This window comes from Xyrauchen texanus, chromosome 38 (genome assembly GCF_025860055.1).
Source record: "Xyrauchen texanus isolate HMW12.3.18 chromosome 38, RBS_HiC_50CHRs, whole genome shotgun sequence".
NCBI classification, from domain to species: domain Eukaryota; kingdom Metazoa; phylum Chordata; class Actinopteri; order Cypriniformes; family Catostomidae; genus Xyrauchen; species Xyrauchen texanus.
In genome coordinates, this window is record NC_068313.1 from 14879190 (window position 1) to 14903455 (window position 24266).

Below are 24266 nucleotides of genomic sequence, written 5' to 3' on the forward strand. Positions count from 1 at the left end.
GGATGGGTGTGGACTTTTAATGTGGATGGGAGTGTATGCGCTATCAGTGGTTGTATGAGCGCAAACTGTGGGTGTATTTAATAAAGTGCTGCAATGTACAATTAGCTATTTTCCTGAGAAATAGGTCTTTAAACTAAGACTTTTGTGGAGCACCTCTATTCACAGCGCAAAGTCTAAAATCAGTTCCTGAAAATCTGTTTGTGTTTCAGTAAATTAATAAAAATGTTAAAGCAAAATCCACTGGTAGAAGTGACGTGCAAAAATCCACACCCTAAGCTGGGTGACTGATAAAATCACTGTTAATACTAGCTATGATGTGTCACTTGATCAGTATGATTAATAATACATACATTCTCTATAATTTAATGGAGCCAACATCCAAATCCTGACGAGAACCACATTTTCCATGCAAATAAAAGGAGTTTGTCACTGTCATAAAAATATGCCTGACAAAAGAATGTAAGATCATATTTCTATTCTTCTAATATATTGCATACAACCCAATTCACACAACCAACTTCTTATGAATCTGCTGTCTTTGTTTATATCGCTGGTGCTTGAGGGAATGGACTATATTATAGTACGCAGATGGTGCAATAACCGGAGAAAAACTACCAAATGAAATAGCAATTTACTGAGCCCATTAGTGCTTTGCGCAAACAATTTTGTCACACCCACATGCGTCTAGGACTTAGCGCATGCTTGCACGAAAATAGCAAATCTTCATGACCATGCCTATTGACTTTGCACTAATGGTTTTTTGCATAAGGTACGCTTAGCACTAGCACTCTTAAAATAGGCCCAGGACTAATGAAAGAGTAAAAATCATGCTGGCACCATGATGTTGCAACCCTACATCAAATGTCAGACCGCATCTGAAGTTTGCCATATCTTAAGTTGTTGTTGATAGTTGAGCACAATTTCAGGCTCTTTTCTCACAGTGATGGTTGTTATAACCATGTGATGTAATATTATAACCAAGTGATGGTTCTTGGCAGAATAAACTGAAATGTGATCCAGACTTTATGCTCCTAATCATAAGTCTGGCTCTGCACAACTAGGGATGCACTGGTTATTATTAGTTCACCAGAAAATGTTGTTTAAAAGCTTAACAATGGGTATGATGTCATTTAGAGCAAAACGTGTTTTTGAGTTTGGTGCAGTTTAGAAAACAAATAAACATGATTCAGGATGGTTACATGCAGGTGCTTACAAAGCAGTCAGATGTATAGAAAGGAGAACATACATCTCACACACCAGAGATTAGATTGGAAAACTCATTATATTTATGTACACAGCCACACTTCTTCAGGTATATCACTGTTAGACCTAACTTTGCTATATCAATAAATATAACCAATCTTACAAACTACAGCTATGTGCAGAAATGTACACCCTCATATCTAAATGTTTAGAGACTAACAATAATTGTAAAATACTCTTTGAAACAACAATAACAAAGGTTTAGGCTAGTGTTGAGTTACTTAATTTAATGGACGTAAACCTTCGTCAAGAAAAATTATTCCATAAAAACTGAATAGAAGCACATCTCTGGAAAACTGAATAAAACAATGGTTTGAACCGGTTATACACATCAGACTAAAATGTGATACTATATATACAAGAAAAGCAAGTGATCCATCATTGACAATCAGACTAAATTATTTTTAAAATCAATATTTAATCAGCAATTGATATTGCCTCGTCTGCCATGATTTTTCCTCTGGAACGAAACTCCAGTGCGCTGTGATTGGTCATGAGGATCAGCAGCAGGGACTGTTGGGTAGTAGTCTGCTGTGGAACTTGCACTGATACAGGCTCAGCCAAAGAGCGCTTTGAGGGTGCAATGGGAGCGCTTGTGATCACCCCTCTGATTGCTAAACTGCAAAATGGGACACCGTATGGTCTCATGGACTTCGTAGGAATGCGCAAATGAAGGCCACGAGACCGCAAGTCCACATCAAGTGTACCATTTGAGACAGGGCCTTAGTCAAGATCAGTCAAATTGAACACACTGGTGTGCAGAGTTGCAACCCTTTGCAGTAGTGTCAATGTTCCATCCATCCATCCATCTTCAACCGCTTATCCGAAGTCGGGTCACGGGGGCAGCTGCTCCAGCAGGGGGCCCCAAACTTCCCTATCCCGAGCCACATTAACCAGCTCTGACTGGGGGACCCCGAGGCGTTCCCAGGCCAGTGTGGAGATGTAATCTCTCCACCTAATCCTGGGTTTTCCCTGAGGCCTCCTCCCAGCTGGACGTGCCTGAAACACCTCCCTAGGGAGGCGGCCAGGGGGCATCCTTACCAGATGCCCAAACCACCTCAACTGACTCCTTTCGACGCAAAGGAGCAGCGGCTCTACTCCGAGCTCCTCACGGATGACTGAGCTCCTCACCCTATCTCTAAGGGAGAAGCCCGCCACCCTTCTGAGGAAGCCCATTTCGGCTGCTGTACTCGTGACCTAGTTCTTTCGGTCATGACCCAGCCTTCATGACCATAGGTGAGGGTAGAAACAAAAATTGACCGGTAGATCGAGAGCTTTGCCTTCCGGCTCAGCTCTCTTTTCGTGACAATGGTGCGATAGAGCGAGTGCAATACCGCCCCCGCTGCCCCGATTCTCCGGCCAACCTCCCGCTCCATTGTCCCTTCACTCGTGAACAAGACCCTGAGGTACTTGAACTCCTTCACTTGGGGCAATACCTCCTTCCCTACCTGGAGTACCTACTCCATCGGTTTCCTGCTAAGAATGTTAGTGTCAATGTTGTAAAGTATAAAAATACATTTTTCATGACTTGGATTCTTTTTACAAAAGTCACCATTAAAGTCACCATCACCGGTGTGTATTATGACCACATAACGTATAGTTGGTTAGCATTATAAATGCAGAATGTAAACTTGTCAACTTACACTTTATTTAATGCATATACTGTATATGTTATATATTGTTATGGTTAAAACGGCTTCCTTTATTGCTTACTTTTACCTAACTCATGTGGATTTTATTCAGAATATGAGACATGTAGTCATTAATATAGAGGCTTTATTTGCTGCCTTTGACAAACCTCATGGAATTAAGTCTTTGAAATGGTTTGGAAAGATGTTTGTCTGATGTAGTAAGTAGCAAGTAAACAAGATATTATTGTGGCTTATCTATTTTTCATGGTGGCATCAAGTTCAGATTTATCTAGATCTTTATCTATTTATCTATGGGTGATTCTCTGCTCTAAGCAAATTTGATATTTGAGCACTCTCTCTCTCTCTCTACTCCCTGTCTCACTCTTTGTGTCTGTGATGGTATTTTTGCAATTACAGGGTGGGCAGGGGAAAAGGCACAGGGAGAGCCTGCCCCTATATAGGCATGAGATAATAGCAGAGGTTTACCACTAGTATGCAGCTGCCAAGGTTTCAAAATATCAGCCACTATTTAGTGCCTTCATAGACCCACTTTTTATGACATGGTCTTGTATACTCAGCCTTTGTATTTTAAATAGTACTGCTTTACCTTTTGACTGTTTTGAATGATATGAATAGTTCATTTGTACACACAGCATTGAATGCTGTCACTGCTTTTTAAAGGTAGGAAAGCTTAGCATCCCTATTAACCATTTTTCCATCTGATATGCAGCAATTTGTGGGTTTTAATGACTGAGGAGATTTATATATTGACTGCTCAGTTTTTCTCTCAGAATGTGTTTTGCACAACTCCATTTCTATAGCCTATAATTTTTCTATGTTTTCCAGTGATCTTCATGGGACGTGTTCTTTTGATTTGATTTTCGAACACCATGATTTCCAGCATGAGAATAAGCTGCAAAAACTAGTATGTTGTTGTTTACTATTTAAGATTCACTTTTAACACCTCCAAGCCTTGATCTGTGCTGAGAAATATTGGAAATTATTATTAAGTAGCCTTGAGGCATTTGCCTTGATTAAGCCAAATTCTACAACAAATAATAAAAAAATAAAGAAAGAAAATAATGGTGATTCAATGAAAAGAATAATAATAATTATAATATATATATGTGCATAAACAGTAATACACTTTCAATCGTAGCCCAGCAGGCAAGCTGCCGCAAATCACATTGTTCAGTCAGATGTACCATTGCTTGAGCTAGGCTGGTCAGAATACTTAAACCAATGTAGCAATGTTTTGATTTACCCTAATCATTTACTCACCCTCATGCCATCCCAGATGTTTTTGACTTTGTTTCTTCTGCAGAACACAAACTAAGATTTTATTGAAGAATATTTCAGCACTGTAGGTCCATAAAATGCAAGTGAATGGTGACCAAAACTGTGAAGCACCAAAAAGTGCATAATGGCTGCATAAAAGTAAGCTGTTAGACTCCAGGGGTTTAATCCATGTCTTCTGATGTGATCCAATCAATTTTGGATGAGAACAGACCAATATATTTATACTGTATATATTTTTGGAGCTTCACAGTTTTGGTCACCACTCACTTGAATTGTATGGACCTACAGAGCTGAGATTCTCCTAAAAACCTTTTAATTCTCTGTGTTGTCCAGAAGAAAGAAAGTCATACACATCTGGGATGGCATGAGGGTGGGTAAATATTTGTGAGAATATTCATTTTTATGTGAGCTGTTTCTTTAAAGCTTAATAGGAACCTATTAAGCCTATCTCCATCTCTTCCCTCCACCTTTATTTAATCAGGCTCATCTATTGTAATCGTAACTGCAAGCTCACCAGAAAATCATCTTTACATGTTTCAGAAAATAACTGCAGTGTGTTCAAATAAACATGCAAAGGGCACAGACGCAGATTAAAGAAAACCATTAAACAGTAAAAAAGCTCCCAAATTGGCTGTTGGTGTTTTTCATCTTGTTCCAGAGGCTTTTATTAGGCAAGGTGCTCAGATGGTTAACAGAGAGGACAGTAAGAGCGTCCTGCGGTGTGATGCAGGGGTCTGTATGCTGCTCATTATGAATGTGAAGCACAGGCTGTGTGGCACAGCACTCGCAGACTGCAGCAGTTCAGAGGGAAGGCCTCCTGCATGGGGTGTAATTACGGCTGGGGAAAACACAAGCCCTCATTATCTGCCTTAATAGATCTCCCACAACTGTACTTGAGTTACAGTATGACCTTTCAAGGGTTCCTCTGATGGAAGTGATGTCAGCAAGATTAGACAGATGGAGCTGGTTAAGCCCACATAAAAGTTTGAAGTGATTCACAATAATAATATAAAAATAGAGCATAAGAATATAAGATTTTTATTTTGATATTTTCCTTGTTAGGGCTGTGTCGTATATACCGTGTGACGGAACTTACAACTTGGTGCAATGAAGACCCAGTGTATTTAATTGATTAGTACATTTTCCCCCTTGTGTTTGTTGAGAGTTTTCATATATATCGAAGGGCTTGTCACCTTATTTTAAATGTTGTTTACGTCACAGCCACAAGCCATGATTTGCTACTTTCTAGACTGTTGCAGGTGGTATCAGGAGGAGGGCCATTCTAAGCATTTGATCATAAAAATATCATGAATATTTTGGTCTGTTTTCCCAAAAGATAAAGACGTTAAATGTATATATCTATAATAGTGAATTTTGTCAACGTTTAGGTGTACACTAACATATAGGGTACCTCAAAGCTAACACACATGGGCTAGAAGCCTCGAAACTCATTTTGAATTCATGCAGTCTTTAATATAGAATTCAGCTGACCATTCATACACCATTTTAGGTTGAATTTTCAGCAAAAATAACTATATTGAGACCTAAACTGTTATTATAATATAAAACTGCTCATAGTTTTGTGATATAAATATGCCATATATCATATGATGTGATATACGTTTTTTTGTCATACGTGGTCGCCTGCCTCTTTTCCTTTTAAAACTGTTTTTCATTATATGTCTACTTTATGCCTCTTGATGGTTTATCTATTTCCTGTATCATTGTTCCTGATGATGTATCTCTCTCCAGGTGTGCGGGCCAATGAGGTGCTGGTTCCAGAGCATGTGATCGCTGTGCTGGGGAAGAACGTCACTTTGACTTGTAGGGTGGATGTGAGCACGAACCTCAGCCTCACCCAGAGTTCCTGGGAGCGCCGGCTGCACTCCGGCACCGTTACTTTAGCTGTCTACAACCCCCAGTATGGGACCTCCATCGCTGAGGAGTACAGCAAACGAGTGCACTTCCTCAATCCTTCGGTGCATGATGTATCCATTGTCCTGGAGGGTGTGGGTTTTGCAGACATTGGGACCTACACATGCAAGGTCGTTACCTTCCAACTTGGAAACATGCAGGCCTCCACAAATGTGGACATTATGGGTGGGTACACCTTTGCGATCAATGGTTACATCATCAGTTTCATGTATAGAGCAGCATAATTTAAGATAATTGAAAATAATCACAAGTTATTTAAATCTACTCAGTTTGAAAATAGCTTAAAAATGTGGGAAAATGTGACACCTAACTCATCCTGAATGATTTGTCCTATGGACATGAATGATTCAAATTGTGATGTTTGTTGAGAGGAGATGTCCTGTTACGTTTCATGATCAGACTAACGACTTTTGCCTGCAGACTTTGCAAAACAACGCATCTTTCCATTGCTTTGTGTTCATAACTTGGTTGCCCTCAATAACAAACATATAGCGCAGTCCGATTCACGAACAAATGACTCTTATGATCCTTTTTTTAGTGAATCAATCCCAATGACACATAAACTGACAAGTAATTGTTTTGAATCAGTCTAATGAACTCTACTCTGAATGAACTCCCTGAATCAGTTAGATCTGTTACTGAATCTAAAGTGACTTACTGAAGGAACCTTAAGTCTTTACGCCATTTATGTCTGAAGCAAGAATCAGTCATTACACTTGTTTTTCATGTGATAATGTGTAAATAAAGATACACATTTGAATTTATAAAAAAAATCAATTTAAACCTTAAAATAAAAAATTACTTTAAACATTAGAAATTGATTAAACACATAAATTAACATAATTAATTATGCACCTGATCCATATGTAAAATCAGTAACAAGGAATGTTCATACCCTCGGAGCAATTCAAGCTTGATATACCACCTTGATTTGGCAGTAGGGGACAGTCAGCGCTCCCGCTGTACAGGCGACATGCCTCGTCAAACCAACGAGAGAAGGAAGCACAGCCTTCCACAGATACGCTTTTGCAGTCAAAGACAGCTGGACCAAGCAAAACAGAATGCAGAGATCTCGAGATGCGTTTTTCTCATGGTTCAAACTACGTTTAACCTGAAGCAACATCCTAAAAACCCAACGCTTGACTAGCGTTAAATGACTACATGCGTTGAAAGGTAGTGAGATGCGACACAACCAAAGTGAGATGCTCCAAAGCGTCCGTCTGATGCATGAGTACATAGAACAACAATTTAAAATAGAGCAGAGGGAAGTTGGTCAAAAATAGAGTTAAATTTAATGATTTGGAAATAAAACAATATTTTAACTTTCAAAGGCACATCATGTAATTATTTCGATAAATATATACACACATATGGAGCTTTGCCACTGCAAAAATCTGAATTCTGTAGGAAGCACTGGAATGAGGTGCCCAAGCCATATCTACACTGATAGCACATGTACATCACCCAGACATCTATTTGATGTATGTCTTTACATCTGGAAGACACATTTTTTAGGTTGTTTGCTCATCTGCAATGAGCAAACAACCTAAAACTCGGATGCCAATAAAACATGCGGAAGATGTCTTTCAGACGTTTATGATTCAGAATGTATATAAATCTGATTTGTTTAAGATGTTTAGAATTAGAATGTGATGCTTTCCTAATGAAACACTTTAAAACAGATATCCCAGAGACGTACGTGTGCTGTCTGGGTAGGGACAAGAATATCTAGAGACTTGGGGGTGGGCTTTTTTTATATGGGTCCATAAGTAGCCACCTATTAACCAACCAGAGCACCCTAGTTGCCACGAAGCAACCCCTTGCATCTACCTGCAACACCATAGCATTGTGGTGGCCACTTACATTTTCTTCAGAAATGTAAGAATGCAGATATATGTATCATTTCTAATTATACAAGGCGTTTAAAACATGATTAACAAGCATTCCATAAATTCTCCATTGAAAACAAGACTGAAATACAGGGAAGTCGTGATTTAGTAAAACTTATGTTGGAATGGCTTATGTTTGTAGATTGTAATTACAGTTGTGGAAACACCCCTCACAGTGCCCCCTTTTTCTGCTCCAGAGAAATGAAGTCAAACAGTTACTGAGATGATAAAAATCACACACTGGCCTGATAGTACATTCCTTGTTCTATTTTGTATTGTGAGGAATTTTTAGTCAGTTCCTTCTTTATTTCCTGTATTCCAGCAAAACATGAATGACAGAAGCTAATTTTATGTTTCTCCTTTTTGTATTAACCTTGACAGAGTCGACTGAATGCAAAAACTGGAAAGAGTCTGAAAAGTTTGAAAGGAAGTTTGAAGTTCTGAGTTATTTTTCCTGTGGCATTTTCACACAAAAATGAGAAATTTACTCAAACACCAAAACCGTCAAAAAAAAGTCACTGGCCAATCAGCTTGTTTCGAGCTTGTGTACTTTTAGCACACTGGCTTGAAGCACCCACCCGTAAATTTAAGAACGATGAATCATCACAGGAATTCTCAATGTCCATGTGAATTTGTACAATAAAACACATAAGATGTGGCACGCAAGCCAAGCTGTATGATTGCACCCACAATTCACATTCTTCCTTTTACTATCATAATGGCATTGATTGTGGTGCTGGAGTCTATTATAATGGCAAAAATTGTTTTAGGAGCATCAGTTTTAATGCAGTCTGACTGCATCCCAGAGCAGAAAACTAGGGAGGCATTAGGAGCTTATTTTGGATGGGTCAAAATGGTCGATTAATCAACTAGTTGTCCAACAGCCGACTAGTCTATTAGTGTGGATGACTAATTTATCTTAAAAAAAAAAAATAATTCTAAAATGTATTTATTTTTAAGAAGCGGTGTCATTGAAGATCAATATTTGTCCTATAGACTTACTTTCATGATGGCATATTTATTTCTAGCATATATTTTTCTAGCATTTTTCCATCATAAGCCACTTCGTATTAGCTCCACTCTCAACAACACTTGCCTCTGAGACAGCGAATGCAGGTATCTGACAACAGGTCACTGTAGTGTCTTCAGAAGCACTAAAGCCATCGCTAGATAGGCCTAAAATGGATATATCATAGTTAGATATCATAAAGGCCTTTTTTCCTTTTCTTTTTCATCTTGGCCATTTTTATTCACTTTCAGTGGCATTTTTGGCCAGAGCAGAGCTTAGTGGATTTATGTGGGCGATAGTGACCCAGCCTTGATTCTAGCACACTCTGATGAGAAATCAATACCCACAACTAGTGCCTTGCCCAAACCATCCTGGGCTGCATTTTCCAAAAGCATTGTAAGCTTAAGTAGATCATAGAAACCATTGGCGCCAATATTCTCTATGATCAACTAAAGCTTGTGATGCTTTGGGAAATGCAGCCCTGCACCGTCTAGTCAAACCAGCCACATTTCTTTCATCTCAAGGGGGCTGGGTGCGAATAGTTTGCCAAGATGCTCCTGCAAGTCCTGAGTCAGCAGAGCTTCAGCGTGATGCATATGGCTTTATGGTATATGGTTTAGGTTAGTTGAGTGCAAGCAGGGTTTGATCTTCACAGTCAAATGTCATTGCTCACTAATGCACTGGGTCCCTCCGTGAAGATGCCATGGGGTTATATTTAGCATTAGGGGTCTCAGGCATTATTTAGATTTGTCATACATAGGATTGGTCTGTAAAAAGAGTAGAACAGGTGTGTGGAGCTGATGGCCTTGTGTTTAGGATTAAGTGGACATTTCTGGCCCACATGGTAAAACAGATTCTTACGGGCAAGAGTGCAGCTGTTGCAATTCTCTAGAAAGAGGGTGATGGATATTGGAAGACGGGAACAGGTTATATTAAAAAGGTTCATACACATATTCTAATAATAGAGATTGAGGCTACGTTCATACGATCATACAACAGTGGCTCAATTCTGATTTTTCTAATCATATTTTCAGTTATGATCTGCAGCACTTTCAGATGTGGAAATAAATCAGATATGTAGCTGATTTTTGCAATGTGACCTGTAACTGTCAGTGGAATTCATGATTTTCGTTTCCATTTGTCATAATTGAATGCTTGATTTAACCTGGCAGTGAATAATCTGAAAAATTGTTTATGAATTGCACTATATTTACTGCACTACAATGTATTGCACAACAAATATAACAAAAAAGTAGCAAAATATATTTCACGAGTTCAGTGATTCATATAGTCCTGGAGCACACCTTGTAAACGTATTTGGTGTGCTGTCGAAAACGGAGAGGCTCGAGCACAGGACTGGATTTGAGCTCTGAGATCCCCTCCTGGATTATCTGACTTAAGAAATAGAAAGACCATTTTAAAATAATAATTGGGTAGAAAAATTGGTAATGAAAGCATTATGAAATATAAAGGTGGAGATGAGGTGGTGGAGGGGATGCCAGAAGAATCATCTCCAGTCGGAGGGAAGCAGCTGTTTATACAGTATATCTATGGGATATGATTGGCAGGCCTAGACGAACAAGTTCTTCCAAACTTACATTTGGAACTTCATTTGTTTAAAAATATTGTTGAAATAAGTTTGTTGCACTTTGCTTTAAACAGTGACCATAAATTGTGACAATAGAAATTAAAATGTTAATGTCTTTCAGACTAAAATTCCGAAATTTTTCTCGTATTTATATAATAAGAAAATATGGGTATTTATACTTATTTAAGTATATTTTTATGTTTATGGATGATGAACATACCTTTTTACAACTTATCTTAATCAGAATTTCTGTCTTTTTTCCCAGTAAAAATCTAAACATTCTTTAAAACTAGATTGGATTCATAAATATATTTAATTAATTTTCTTTCCGCATTGGCAGGACAATTTTTTTTTTTAAACCCTAACAACATTTTGTGAGATTTATGCTTAAAAGTTTTAATTTAAAACACCAAACTCAATTTTCCATTTGGGTAATAAAATGTACTTAATTCAAGATATAAGTACTGTTCCCCGTCTGTCGCTCACTTCAACATTGTGTCGAAGAAGCGATGCTAGGTGTCTCTCTTGAGCGCCGAATATACCTCTGATCTATGAAAAAAGGCCAATGAGAAGTTGGCAGACAGAATTTGCATGTCCTGCCCCTGGACATGCGGGTATAAAGGCAGGGAAATACGTCTGTTTCATTCAGATATTTTCTTTGGAGCCGATGGTCGTGTATGCAGCGAGCTGTGAGTCACACACACACCTGTTCCTCTTACCTCTGGTGATCTGCTGTTGGATCTACGGCGCACTTCAGCGACTTTCTCTGGGCGCTTCGACAGCGCAAACTAGAAGAGTTTATAAAAGAGTGATTTTCTCTAAAAGAGTATTTTCCTCTAAAAGAGCAATACACAGTGGCATTGAATGTCCTTTTTAGGACACGTCTTTATAAAGATGCCTTTCCGCCACTGTGTAGTTCCTGGATGCGGTAGAGTGCTCTACTTCAGACGGCCACAGGCTCTGTCTTGTGTGTCTGGGCTGCGATCACACCGAGGCAGCGTTTGTGGATGGTTCATGTTCTCACTGCGAGAACATGACCATGGCAACGTTGTGTTTCCTTCAACCGAAGGAATGCTCCCCACTGATCGACCACCTGCCGTCGTAGACACAATCAACCAAGCCAGAGCCCCTTCTACCCGGCATCTTTACACCCTAAAGTGGCGCTTGTTCACGAATTGTTGTTCTTCTTGGGCCGAAGACCCACAAAGGTTTGCAGTCAGGTCAGTGCTCTCATTTCTGCAAGAGAGGTTGAAGGGGAGGCTGTCCCCGTCCACCTTGAAGGTGTATGTAGCTGCTATCGCAGCCCACCACGACGCAGTAGATGGCAAGTCTTTGGGTAAGCACGACTTGATTATCAGGTTCCTAAGAGGCGCCCGGAGGTTAAATCCCTCCCGGCCAAGCCTGTTCCCCTCCTGGGATCTAATGTCTCAAAAGATCATGTGAACAACCTCACAAAAAATGGATTTGGGCATTTAAACATAGCCTTTCAGGTGAATGGTCTCTCAGCTAATGTTATTTCAGAAAGAAAACAATAGTTGAAATCGAGTCAATGTTTTTAATTTAATCAGTGTTGGGTTTTGTTGCTCAAGGCAGCTGAACAAATTATGGCAACAAAACTGACATATCACAATGATTGCTTCATCTGTAATACATAATGGATCTTGTCTTTGTTCTCTTTAAAACCCATGTAGAGTTTCACAACGATATTAAGACTCTTATATGTCTTTTTTTTTTGACCGATGCCACTCAGACACACTCAGGCTGGTTGAACTTCTATCTCAGCAAACAGTAGTTTCAGAGTGTTGGCATCATCCATTTTAAATGTGAATTCGTACAGTTGGTTTAATCAATCAAATTCTCCTTTTTCCTGAGTATACCAAGATCCATGTTTTTTATTTATTTGACTAGTGCAATATCCTGCAGATTAAATATCAATAACTAATTTTGTAATATACATTGGCCCCAAGAAGTATTAGAACACTTAGTTATGCTAAGTTATGCTTTTTTTCTTTTTTTTTTTTCTGAGCAAATATTGCAACAAGTTTTAACCAACTGGTCCCAAGGCGATTTTAGTGTTTGTATAAAGTAATTCACCTCAAGTTTACACAGGTATTCTAGCAGAGTGAGTGCACAAATACTGCACTTTTTAGTCAGAATTTTGCACCGCATAGCCTATCAATTGTATTAATAGTCTAAAACCTTATAAACATTTTGTTGCAAAATGTTTTGAAAAGGTGTTTGCCATGTTTTAAATAAATGACTCTTGAATTGATATTTTGTTGTATAATGCGAAGACTTTCATATATATTTTTATTTAATTTTTCCTCTGTTTAATTCTGTTCTTTTCTATTTCTTGGTTTCTTCTTCAGTGGAGCCAAAAGTATATGTGTCTCCTGGCTCCTTGTCCCTGCTGGATGGAGATGATGAAACTCTGGTGGCCACATGTACAGCAGAGAGGGGTCGCCCAGCAGCAGAGGTGGTCTGGGAATCAGACCTGTTGGGTAGCACGGAGGTCATTACACAGAAGGAGCCTGATGGCACCTCCACCACTTCAGTGCGCTACACATGGGCCCCCACCCGTGATGCGTTTAACCACGCCCTCAGCTGCATTGTTCGTCACCCGGCACTGTCCATGGAATTCCGCATTCCCTATCGGCTCAATGTGCTTTGTGAGTATGAATATGAATTGTTTTCATCAAAGGTCACCTTGTAGAAGAACTTTTCTCCGGTTGCCACCACTGTTAGATTTTGTATTTAGATTCAGGCTTTCCACAGACATGTAAAACCTGGAAATACAGTATCTGGGAATAAAAAAAAATTGCTATTACAGACCTGGACAAGTCTTGGGGTGTTTCTACAGAAGCTGCCACAGCAGCTCATCAACTTCAACATCGACTGATACTACTTTTTCTGTCTTTCCTCCTAATCTATTTTTTCCATGCAGAGTGGTTCATTCACGTGAAGCTGCTTCTGCAATCCGGCTACTTTGGTGACTCGTACACATGAAACCACTCTCTACGACTGTTCATATGTTCTCTTGTCTAAACCTCCTAAAGAAAGATTAACTATTTAATTCAACCATCATGCCAACGCTCCCCAGCATTTTAATTTGGTTTTCCCATACAGGTGATTCCTATCAGCCTCATTACCTCGTCGCACAGCTCGTTTAGGGCGTGATCCCTTCGTGATTCCATTTTGAAGTCATCTTTCAACATGAATATCATGATTGTTCTCCCTTCAAAGCACCCTTCGGAGCACTATTTATCCAATTTGCTGTGTTACCAACACTTAATCTAGATAGTAGTTATGTACTCTGGGCTCGAACCATTCACCACTTAAGCCCTTCCGTCGAACCAACCCAGTAGGGAGACTTAAGGTCAGCCTGGGCGGCCAGGATTCATGCATTAAGGTGTAAGGATCCCTCCTGTGCACAATAGCTCTCCATGAGCTAATTTCTCTGCTGCCGATACCTCCTCTGTCTTTCAGTGTTTCATACAAAATTTCACTCCCCAATTCCTCCCTATTCTACACCTATTGGTTTTCTAACCCCCATGCGGACCCTAGCATAAGGCTGCTTTCTCAAGCAGCTCCGTTCATTCTATCTTTCTTGTCAACTCTGCCCACTCCTGCACACAGGTCTAGGCAAGCGCACCCCTTTCCTTTCAGTACATCGTTTCAGATTCCATTCTTTTGTGTGTGTGTGTGTGTGTGTGTGGGAGGGGGGTATTGTCATTACAATCAATCAGTTCCTCTTATTCTTCCAAAACATCACTTCCGCGTCTCACGAGGCTACAACGCAAGTGACTTGCTGTTCCGTTTCTTGGTTTCTTTTGGGGGGGCATTCGAGCTCAGGTCAAGTATCGAGCCTCGAGGCCTCCACCAGGGACAGCAAGCCACATATGTTTACACTATCCTCAGTAATACTTTAACTTGCAAACTACTGAAATGGTGTTTTATTAACAAAGTTCAGAGCAAGTTCATTTAATCCGACCAATCACACAGCCAGAGTAAGAGTATATATACAACAGCTTACCTCTACGTAGAATTGAGAGCTTCTGGCATCCCAACACCTCCCCATCTCCTCCTATCTATTCCATCAATACTAATCCAGTTCAGTGGTGCATTCAAGCTCAGGTCAAGCCTCGAGCCCTCCGCCAGGGACAGCAAGCCACATATGTTTATGCTATCCTTACTGAGAGATTACATTAGCCTGTGATTTGACTGAAACACAATGATGGTCGTTATTGCCAAATAGTTACATTTTTGTTTCCTTTGACCAGGGGACCAAAAAGTAAGATCTTTTCCCCCCTGTGCACTTGCAAACTGTATTCTGTCTTTTTTATGGTGGTTTTGGAGCAGTGGCTTCTTCCTTGCTGCACAGCCATTCAGGTTGTCAATATAGGACTCGTTCTACTGCATATATAGATACTTGTCTAACTGTTTCCTCTAGCATCTTCACAAGGTCTTTGCTGTTGTTCTGGGATTGATTTGCACTTTTCCCACCAAACTACTTTAATTTTTAGGAGACAGAATGTGTTGCATCTGCCTCCTGAACGGTATGATGGCTGCATGGTCCCATGGTGTTTATACTTGTGAACTATTGTTTGTACAGATGAATGTGGTACCTTCAGGCATTTTGAAATTGCTCCCAAGAGGCTTATTTCTTTTGATTTTCCCATGATGTCAAGTAAAGAGGCACTGAAGGTAGGCCTTAACACCTCTAATTCAGTACACCTCCTATCAGAAGTTCATTGTTTAAAGGCTTGACATCATTTTCTGGAATTTTCCAAGCTTCTTAAAAGCACAGTTAACTTAGTGTATGTAAACTTCTGACCCACTGGAATTGTGATATAGTCAGTTAAAAGTGAAACGATCTGTCTGTCAACAATTGTTGGAAAAAAATACTTGTGTCACGCACAAAGTAGATGTCCTAAATGACTTGCCAGTTTGCTAATATTAAATCTGTGGAGTGATTAAAAATGAGTTCAGCCTAAGTGTATGTAAATTTATGACTTCAACTGTACATTACACATGGACAAAGGGAGACAAGGGATGTGAGCCAAATCAAAGAACAAAACAAAACAAAAACCATCCACTATATTTACCCAAATTCCTCTAGACCAGTGTTTCCCAACTACTGTGCCGAGGCACACTAGTGTGCCGTGAAAGAATTTCAGGTGTGCCGTGCAATATTATAAAACTCCACAAAATAAATAAATGCATGAAAAAAAATTATAATTTCAGGGATCCAAACTCCTCACCTTTCGGAGAAATTTGTCATTTTGAAACCATAATCGGTCACTTATGTGATTGTGAAGAGCAACGATTAATGTGCAAAAGTGACTGATATTTATACGCATTAAGGGTCTTTCACATGACTCGCGTCAGCGCTGCAGAATACATTGAAGTCTATGAAGTGACGTCACTTTACACCAAAGTGTTTTTCACACACATGTTTTTGCTTTACTAATAATGTCTTTGAGATTAGGCTACTAAGCAACAAGAAATATTTAAAAACTGTCCAAATTTGTGAAGAGACATTGAATGTGTCATAAGTTCTTTTAATTAAATATTATCTTATCTTTTATGAATATCGGAGACCCCGGTTATTGAACTAATTTAAATTCACCAAGAAAACGCTTAGATCTAAACATAAACGAGTCCTTTTATTACTTTCTGCTATCAAAGCAACTGCAAGCTTTTTTTTCTCTCTTGAAAATAAATGTTTTCAATATCAATTGTGCACACCTCCTGCTTTTTTACATGGCAAACTTGTAAAATCACCCCTCTGTGACGCTTTCTGTAACTCTTGTCATGTGGAGGGCAATGTGGCACTTGACTCTGGCATTGAACGGCATTGAGCGTTGACACCTCGACACAACTCCTGTGAAATTCGCTTTACAATGATGAAAGAACATTATTGAAACTCTAAATTATTATTATTTGTCTATTATTGTGGTCTTATCTGAAATAAGCCATGCTCAGCAGTTGAAATAAGCTTTGGGTTTATAATTCTTATACTGAAGTCAGTAGATTTGTAGCCATGCAAGTTTTAATAAAGGAGAAGGTAAGGACGTTATTGAAACTCAATATTAGACTATTATTGTTGAATTTATGGATGAAAAATAATGCTCAGACTGAATCAAGACTATAGATCTGCTTTGTTCTTTTAATGCTTGAACACTATAAAGTCTCTTGGTGGATTTCGGTCATGAATGACTCAAAATGATTCACTGACTCCCTCATAGCACATAAGATGCTTATTTGTCACCACTTAGTGACAAATAAGTCACTAGGTGGTGACACCTAGTGACTAAAATAGCTTGAATTGGTGCTTTTAGCTTATTCTTTAAAAGAAATATCCCCATAAAAAAACTCCATGAACCAGTGATTGTCTTAACGTTTTCACCCCTGATGAGTTTGCATCCCTGTAAATTGTTGTGGCATTGCAAGAATAAATAAAAATTTTTGAAAAGAAGCAAATGTCGTTTTTTCATAACCCATTTAGCGCTCTTGCCACCTGTGACCTCACACAGCATAGCCTACCTACGTGACTTGTGTGTGTTTTTTTTTGCATGCCCGTATTTCAAACATTACAGTAAAGTAAACTTGCTACTAAGATGGACAGAAAACACGGACATGTTCTTGAAAAGGAAAAATATTGACGATGGTTAGCCTATGTGGGATAGTGGTGTGCCATATCATTTTGTAGTCATAAAAAGTTTGCCGTGGCTGGAAAAAGGTTGGGAAACACTGCTCTAGACTAAGTAACAAAAGAAAAAGTGAAACAAAATCAATCTTCAGCATTCAAGACACCTTACTAATCTGCTCTAACACAAACACAAAACTTACAAAGGGTGACACTTACTCCTTACCCAGTGTTTCTAGTATATCATTGTGTTACGGCACAATGATATACAGTTAAAGTTAACATTTTTACATGAGCAGATATCTTACAATGGTGTGAAACAAAGCAGAGCCAACAACAGACTGTCGACATTGAGTTTTTAACTGTTTTTTAAACAGGCGAATTGGCAATATTTGGTGATGAAGTCAGACTAGTAAAAATTATGGATGCTTCTTTGATCCAGTAGCGAGTGTCTGTGAGCACGATAGAAGGAGACAGAGCGAGAGAGAGAGAGAGAGAGAGAGAGAGAGAGAGAACATAATACAACACAACAACAAACCAAAACACAGACACATGTTTGGGACGTAACACTTATATTGTTCCAAACACGTATGACTTACAGTACTGTCTTATGCTGAACACAAAGGAGATGTTTGAATAAATATCACGGCTCATCTCTTCAGTACAACAACAGTTGATAGGAACTAAATTTAAAGCTTTAAGAGGGACCCAAAAGTATTGTAAAAGTAGTCATATTCCAATTCTTCTGAAGGCATACAAACTGAAACCATTTTGCAGTGAATATCTTGTCCGTTGCACATTCACGAGCGCCATTAGAGATGCTCGTTTAGAGGGGCTCGCATGTTCATGTGAGAACTTGCATTGTGTAGACCTACAGAGAACTTAATTATTCATTTAAACAAATGTTGTGTTCCAAATAAGAAAGAAAGTCATACAGGTTTGGAACAACATGAGGGTGAGTAAATTATGACATAATTTAGAGGTCATGTAAATGTCTGTTATTTCCAATTATGTTATTTGTTTGTTTTGTTCCTGTTTTTTTGTTTGTTTTTTGTAGCTGTAAAATATTTCATCACTTGAAAGTTCTCTCTGTGAGTGCAATTTCTATCAAATATTTTTTTTTTTTAAATGGTGGCCTGAATGAAACGAGAAGCACAGATAGCTTATGAGCTCACATTTGTGACCCTCAAACTCTCATGAAACCTTAATTTAGGAGTCGTTTTAACATCTTAATCCTCAATATGCTTTCTCTTGGCATTTTGAACTGTTGGCTGCTCTCTGTTTGAACGGAGCACTGCTTAATGGAGGTGCTTTATGAAATATTGATCTGAGCACAGCAAGGGCAGCTACAAGAGTGGAAACACAAGTGGGAGAGGTCCATTCTGACAGACAGAGGCTTTAGTTCTCAATAAATCACAGACTGCCTAACAAAATGTTTAAAAGTGAGAAAACGTTTTTTTAAGCCTGTAAACCCCATTCTTGTATCAATACCTATTGTTTCTTTAAAGGGGTCATGTCATACAATTATTATATCAATTAATTATTTTACTCAAGATTGATGTCGTAACTGGGTGTCTTAATACCAAATAGGCCTTGATAATGTTCAAATATGGGCTGTCATGTGTTGAATGTATCCATTTAGCTGATGTCATTTCAGAATTAAAAGGTTTGTAGCGTTTTTTGAGGAGGAAAAGTTTTTAAAGGAATAGTTCACCTAAAAATGAAAATTCTCGTATCATCTGCAAGTGAATGGTGACCAGCACTTTGAAGCTCCAAAAGCACATAAAGGCAGCATAAACGTTATCCATAAGACTCCAATAGTTAAATCAATGTCTTCAGAAGTGATCCAATGGATTTTGGGAGAGAACAGGCCAAATATAACTCCTTTTTACAATAAATCTTGACTTCCTTGGTGATCATGATTTCAAGCTTGATTACACTGGGTCGGTTCTCACCCAAAACTGATTGGATAACTTCAGAAGACGTGAATTAAACCACTGGAGTGTATGGATTACATTTGTGGATGTGCTTTTTGGAGCTTCAAAGTTTTAGTCACCATACACTTACATTGTATTGACCTGCAGAGCTGAGATATTCTTTTAAAAATCTTAATTTGTGTTCTGCAGAAGAAAGACATACACATCTGGGATGGCATGAGGGTGAGTAAATGATGAGATCATTTTCTTTTTGGTTGAACTATTCCTTATTTTTATTGTTCAAGATTAAATAAAACGCTGACTGCTTCAAACATTGTAAGTTTGAAACTTCTGGACATATTGAGGAGTTCAGGTAATTGCAGATACTGTGGTTTGCATGGTTCAATAATAAGATGAACACTTCCCATGTTGATAAGAATTTGATGATATTGTTTTGTATAGACTGCTGGGGTTGGATCTCAGCACTCCCTGTTTCACTCCTGGATATTTCTTCCATCTCACTCTTCATTTTATTTTCTCAGCCCCAGCTATGCATCAGTATCCTGATGTTTCTGTTAAATTCGGTTAGTCAGTCACATCTCCCCTTGCAGTCTCTGGGACTCTACAGTATTGTTTTCATCGTGTCATTTTCAGGTTTCTGTGTTATTGTGGTTTGGTCTTATTGTGATATGATAAAATTTTAATGTAACACTGTTTTTAATGCACAGTGTTTGTATTGTCTAACATTAAACAATATCATATTAAAATAATACATTTTAAGTTTAACTGCATAGACATAAATTATCATAGGAAAGAAAAGAGGAGCTTGACAGGCCCAGATTGTAATGTGATTATTCAGCCCCGGTTTATTTTTTTGTTTTGTTGTTTTGTGTGTTACCATCTGCTGCCTGCCTTTATAAGCAGCCCTTTGTTTGAGTTGTGTTTGTCGGATCATTCTTGTGTGTTGTGCTTTGTCTCTCTCATGTTCACACTCTTTTCTTGTTTTTAGTTGGATTTGCTTTTACCTGTTTTCCTGTGCTCCAGTCATTTATCTCTCTCAGTACCCTCTGCATTTGGTCATCTCTGCCTTCTTCATCCCACCTCACTACATTCATTGCCTGACAAGCTTCGTTGTCATCTTCATCATCATCACCATTTGGATTACTCTTGCTGTTGGATTGTCTGCTGTTAAACCACTCTATATTCCATTAAATATAATTTGAACTGTTTCCTGCATCTGGGTACTCTATTTATCAAAACATAATAATCCGACCAACATCATGGACCCAGCAGGACTCACCATGATATAGCAGTTTCTCTCTTGTAAGAATTCCCGTCTCGCTCAGCAAGAGGAGGCCACAAGATCCACGTAAGAGCCATCTAAGTTTTGGTAGCGCAATTCACCGAGCTCTCCTCCCTCGTCCGGTGACTCATCTCAAGATGAGTCCACTGTGCCCACACTGACACTGCAACCCCCGCCGGCGTCAGCACCACCCACTGCTCCATGATCTTAGCCTTGGATCAACCCTCCAGCATCCTATTCGGGAGCCTAGCTATTGCAGAGTTTTTTTATCCTCTCTGTCTTTTGTCCTTGCAGCCGTCTGCATTTCCCACCAAGCAATAAAAGGTGGCTATGTTATTTCACTGCTGACTGGTTGGGCATGTCTGTAGGGGATGGCAGTGTGGGAATAGAAACATCCATGTTGCTCCTTGTTCCAGTCCTTCACTGAGGAACTTTGGAAGGTCTTCGACCATGCAGCTCATGGCAGAGAGTTTCGGACGCTTAGATCTGCTCTGGATCTACCAAAGACTCTTGATGGACTGGTTGATTTTGCTATTAGAGTGGATGCACGTCTTCAGCGTCACTCATGTCTATGATCTACTGGAGCTCATGAGCATCTGCCATATGCTTTGTCAACTTCCAGGTGAGTTTTGAGTCAGGTTGCGGTCAGCCAGTTATCTGAGGGAGAACCCATGCAGGTGGGCTCAGTTGTTCCACGAGGAGAAGAACCCAATACACACAAGGAATGCACACAAGGTCTGTGTCTCTACTGTGGATCTTCCTCATCTTCGACTCTCCTCCCAGTACGACTGCAGTGGGGTTCTCTGCATCACTCCTGTCAAGCCCTTGTCGACTGTGGTCCTGAGGCCAATCTCATTGATACTTCCCTGGCCAAGGCTCTCAAGATCCCAACTTCTACTCTCAATGTCAATATTCTGGTCAATACTCGATGAAGCACTCACTTTATGGAAATAACTCACTGCACCACCGCCTTAAACATTACAGTCTCAAGTAATCCTTCTGAACTCACCTCATTTTACATAACTGAGTCTCTGCTCACCCCAGTCATCCTAGGACATTCATGGTTATCCACACACAATCCTCACATTTGCTGGTCTGGTAACACGATATTGGCTTGGAGTACTTTCTGTCATGCTTCTTGAATTTTGTCTGCGCCTTCCCCTTTTTCTTGTTCTGTGTTGCAGGATGAACTCATCAATGTTTCCAGTGTGCCCATGGAGTACCACGACCTGAGAGGGGTGCTCAGTAAGTCTTGGGCTACATCTCTTCCTCATCATCGTGCCTATGATTGTGCTATAGAGCTTAAATCAGGTACATTTCCCCCCAAGGGTGGTTTATGCTCGCTCACGACCCCTGAAAGGGAGGCCATGGAGAAATACATTTCTGATTCTCTGGCAGCCAAGATCATTTGGCCCTCTTCTTTCCTGCAATTGTGGGATTCTTTTTCGTGAAAAAAAATGATGACTCCCTACGGCCCTGTATTGACTATCGGAGGCTGAATTACTTCACCATTAAGAACACCTACACTGCCCTGCAAAAGCAAAAGACCTTAACTCACTAGAGTGTGAAACTGAGAAAAATGACTTTAAAGTTTCTGTTTTGTCCAGACAAAAGTATTATAGGTAGGACTCCCAAAATTTCACAACTAGTTGCTATACTGAAGAAATGTTTGTATGCAAAAAGCTTGAGCTCAAAATTGACCTTTGACCCTTGTTTGGCAGTTACTGTACTCTGCCTTTGTATCATGTGCCAAAAATCAGGAGTCATGCAAAGGCAAAAGGCCGTAACTGACATATAATCAATATTTACTTGCTGTTCACCATACTTACATCCATTATAAGAACACCTAACCAAGGTCTAGTCATCATGGTTTTGTTTTAAATTATATAGAAGACCTTTGGTTGTTCCTATTTAGTGCTATAATGATCAGGATAGTGCGGCAACACTAACACAGTTAAACAGTATAACAGATAAGTTACTTTGCAGTACAGTATGTACAGTATGAATAAATACAATACATATTTTCACAATAAAGATAATTTAATTATAACTGAATACAAAGGTATATGTATTTAAATGCAAGATATAGAGTAATAATTAATTAAACATTGGACCAATACATTAGAGATTAGAGACTGCTCATTCCAAGTTTTTTACTGCTCAAATAAAATCTTACTGAAAGCTAATTTTTTGAGATATCAACCTAAAATTTGGAACACAACTTGTCCATAGGTATATATGACAAAGCATTCTTGAAATACAACCATTTAAGTTTGGATAGTGATTTTCATGTCTATGCGAAAAAAGGGGGAGAGATGACAGTTAAAGGGTTAAGGGTTAAGGGCCACCAAACTGCTCAAGATGCTCAGTCAACGAACTCGACTTGGATTACTACTTTTTAATTCTGAGATAATATAGACAGAGTATACAGAAAAAAAGTTGGAATTACTTTTACTATTTAGGTTAGCCTACTTTGTTCGGACGTTAGCGTTAACCAGCTGTAAAATCTGACGTGAACACCTGCAAGAAGGAAATATGGCTCAAACACGTATGGATTGTTGTGGATACAGCAGATGACATGCATTGCTATGGATTATATCTTCTATGGATTATATCGAATTGCATGAAAGGTAGGATGCCTCTGTATTTAATATTTGGTTTTCAGCATCTGATGTGAGGCGAGTGTCAGCGTCAACGTTAGCGCTAATTTACGTGATACAGATTAAATTTAGCTAGCTCCAGGCTGTCACTGACATTGACAGTTTATTTCAAAGATGTGTCGTGTGTATGTTACGCGGTTTGGTGACAATAAAACAGCGGTAATCTTTTACAGTATGACAAAGCCACAGTACAGTATCATCACAGCGGCACCGTAACATCTCTCTTGATGCCAGGCGAAACAAAGTCAGAACACCTTAACTCAACTTAAGCGTGCCGGAACAAAGGCTAAGAGCCGTAACAACTGTTACGGCATTCTGCTGTGGTTTCTCGTATGGTTTTGGATGTTACGGTTGTCATAGCCCTTTAATTTCTCGTTAAAACAATCAAATTGACTCACGATATTTATTCACATGATAAAGGAGGTCTTGAATACCCCAGAAATGACATTAACTCATTTTTGACCAAACATGATGTTACGGCGTTTTGCCTTTGTAGGGCAGTACACTTTCCCATTGATGTCATCAGCCTTCGAGCATCTGCGGGCTGCCAACTATTTCACTGATGTGGTCCACATCAGAGAGGGAGATGAGTGGAAGACTGCTTTTAACACCCCTAGGGGGCACTTTCAGTTTCTGGTGATGCCTTTCAGCTTAGTCAATGCCCCTGCAGTCTTCCAGGCATTAGTCAATGTCTCGTATTTTTGATCGTTCCAAGCGACCAAGCTTTCTGGATCTTTCCTGCCAAGTTGGTGGTGGTGGCAGTGTCCTAGGAGATTGAGTTGAAGGTCCACATGGCCTGACAAGGGGTAACGCCCCTACTTAAAACTGGGCTGTTTTTATGTGCCAGGGTCTGTCCGTCCAGATGTTATCCGTTGGTGTCATTCCTCTAAAGTACCCTGTCACCCTGGATTTGGGCACACCCTGGCTCTGGTCTGACAGAGATTTTGGTGGTCATGTATGGCCTGTGATGTTTGTCAGTTTGTGGTCACCTTTTCGTCTATGCTTGTTCTAAGACTTCCAGTTTGTCCCCAGCGGGACATCTTTAGCTGCTGTCTTCGTGACCCTGGTCCCATATTTCCCTCGATTTTGTTACTGCCCTCACTCCCAGGGATTTACACTCGTTT

General features: G+C 39.5%; 1 protein-coding gene across 1 annotated transcript in view; it reads left to right on the forward strand.

The window, feature by feature from the left end:
- LOC127631750 (nectin-3-like protein) overlaps positions 1 to 24266 on the forward strand; it is a 51032-nt gene that overhangs the window by 21185 nt on the left and 5581 nt on the right. The window contains exons 2-3 of the mRNA XM_052110057.1: positions 5946 to 6293; positions 12984 to 13283. Coding sequence (XP_051966017.1) covers positions 5946 to 6293; positions 12984 to 13283 — 648 coding nt within the window. The remainder of the gene's footprint in view (positions 1 to 5945; positions 6294 to 12983; positions 13284 to 24266) is intronic.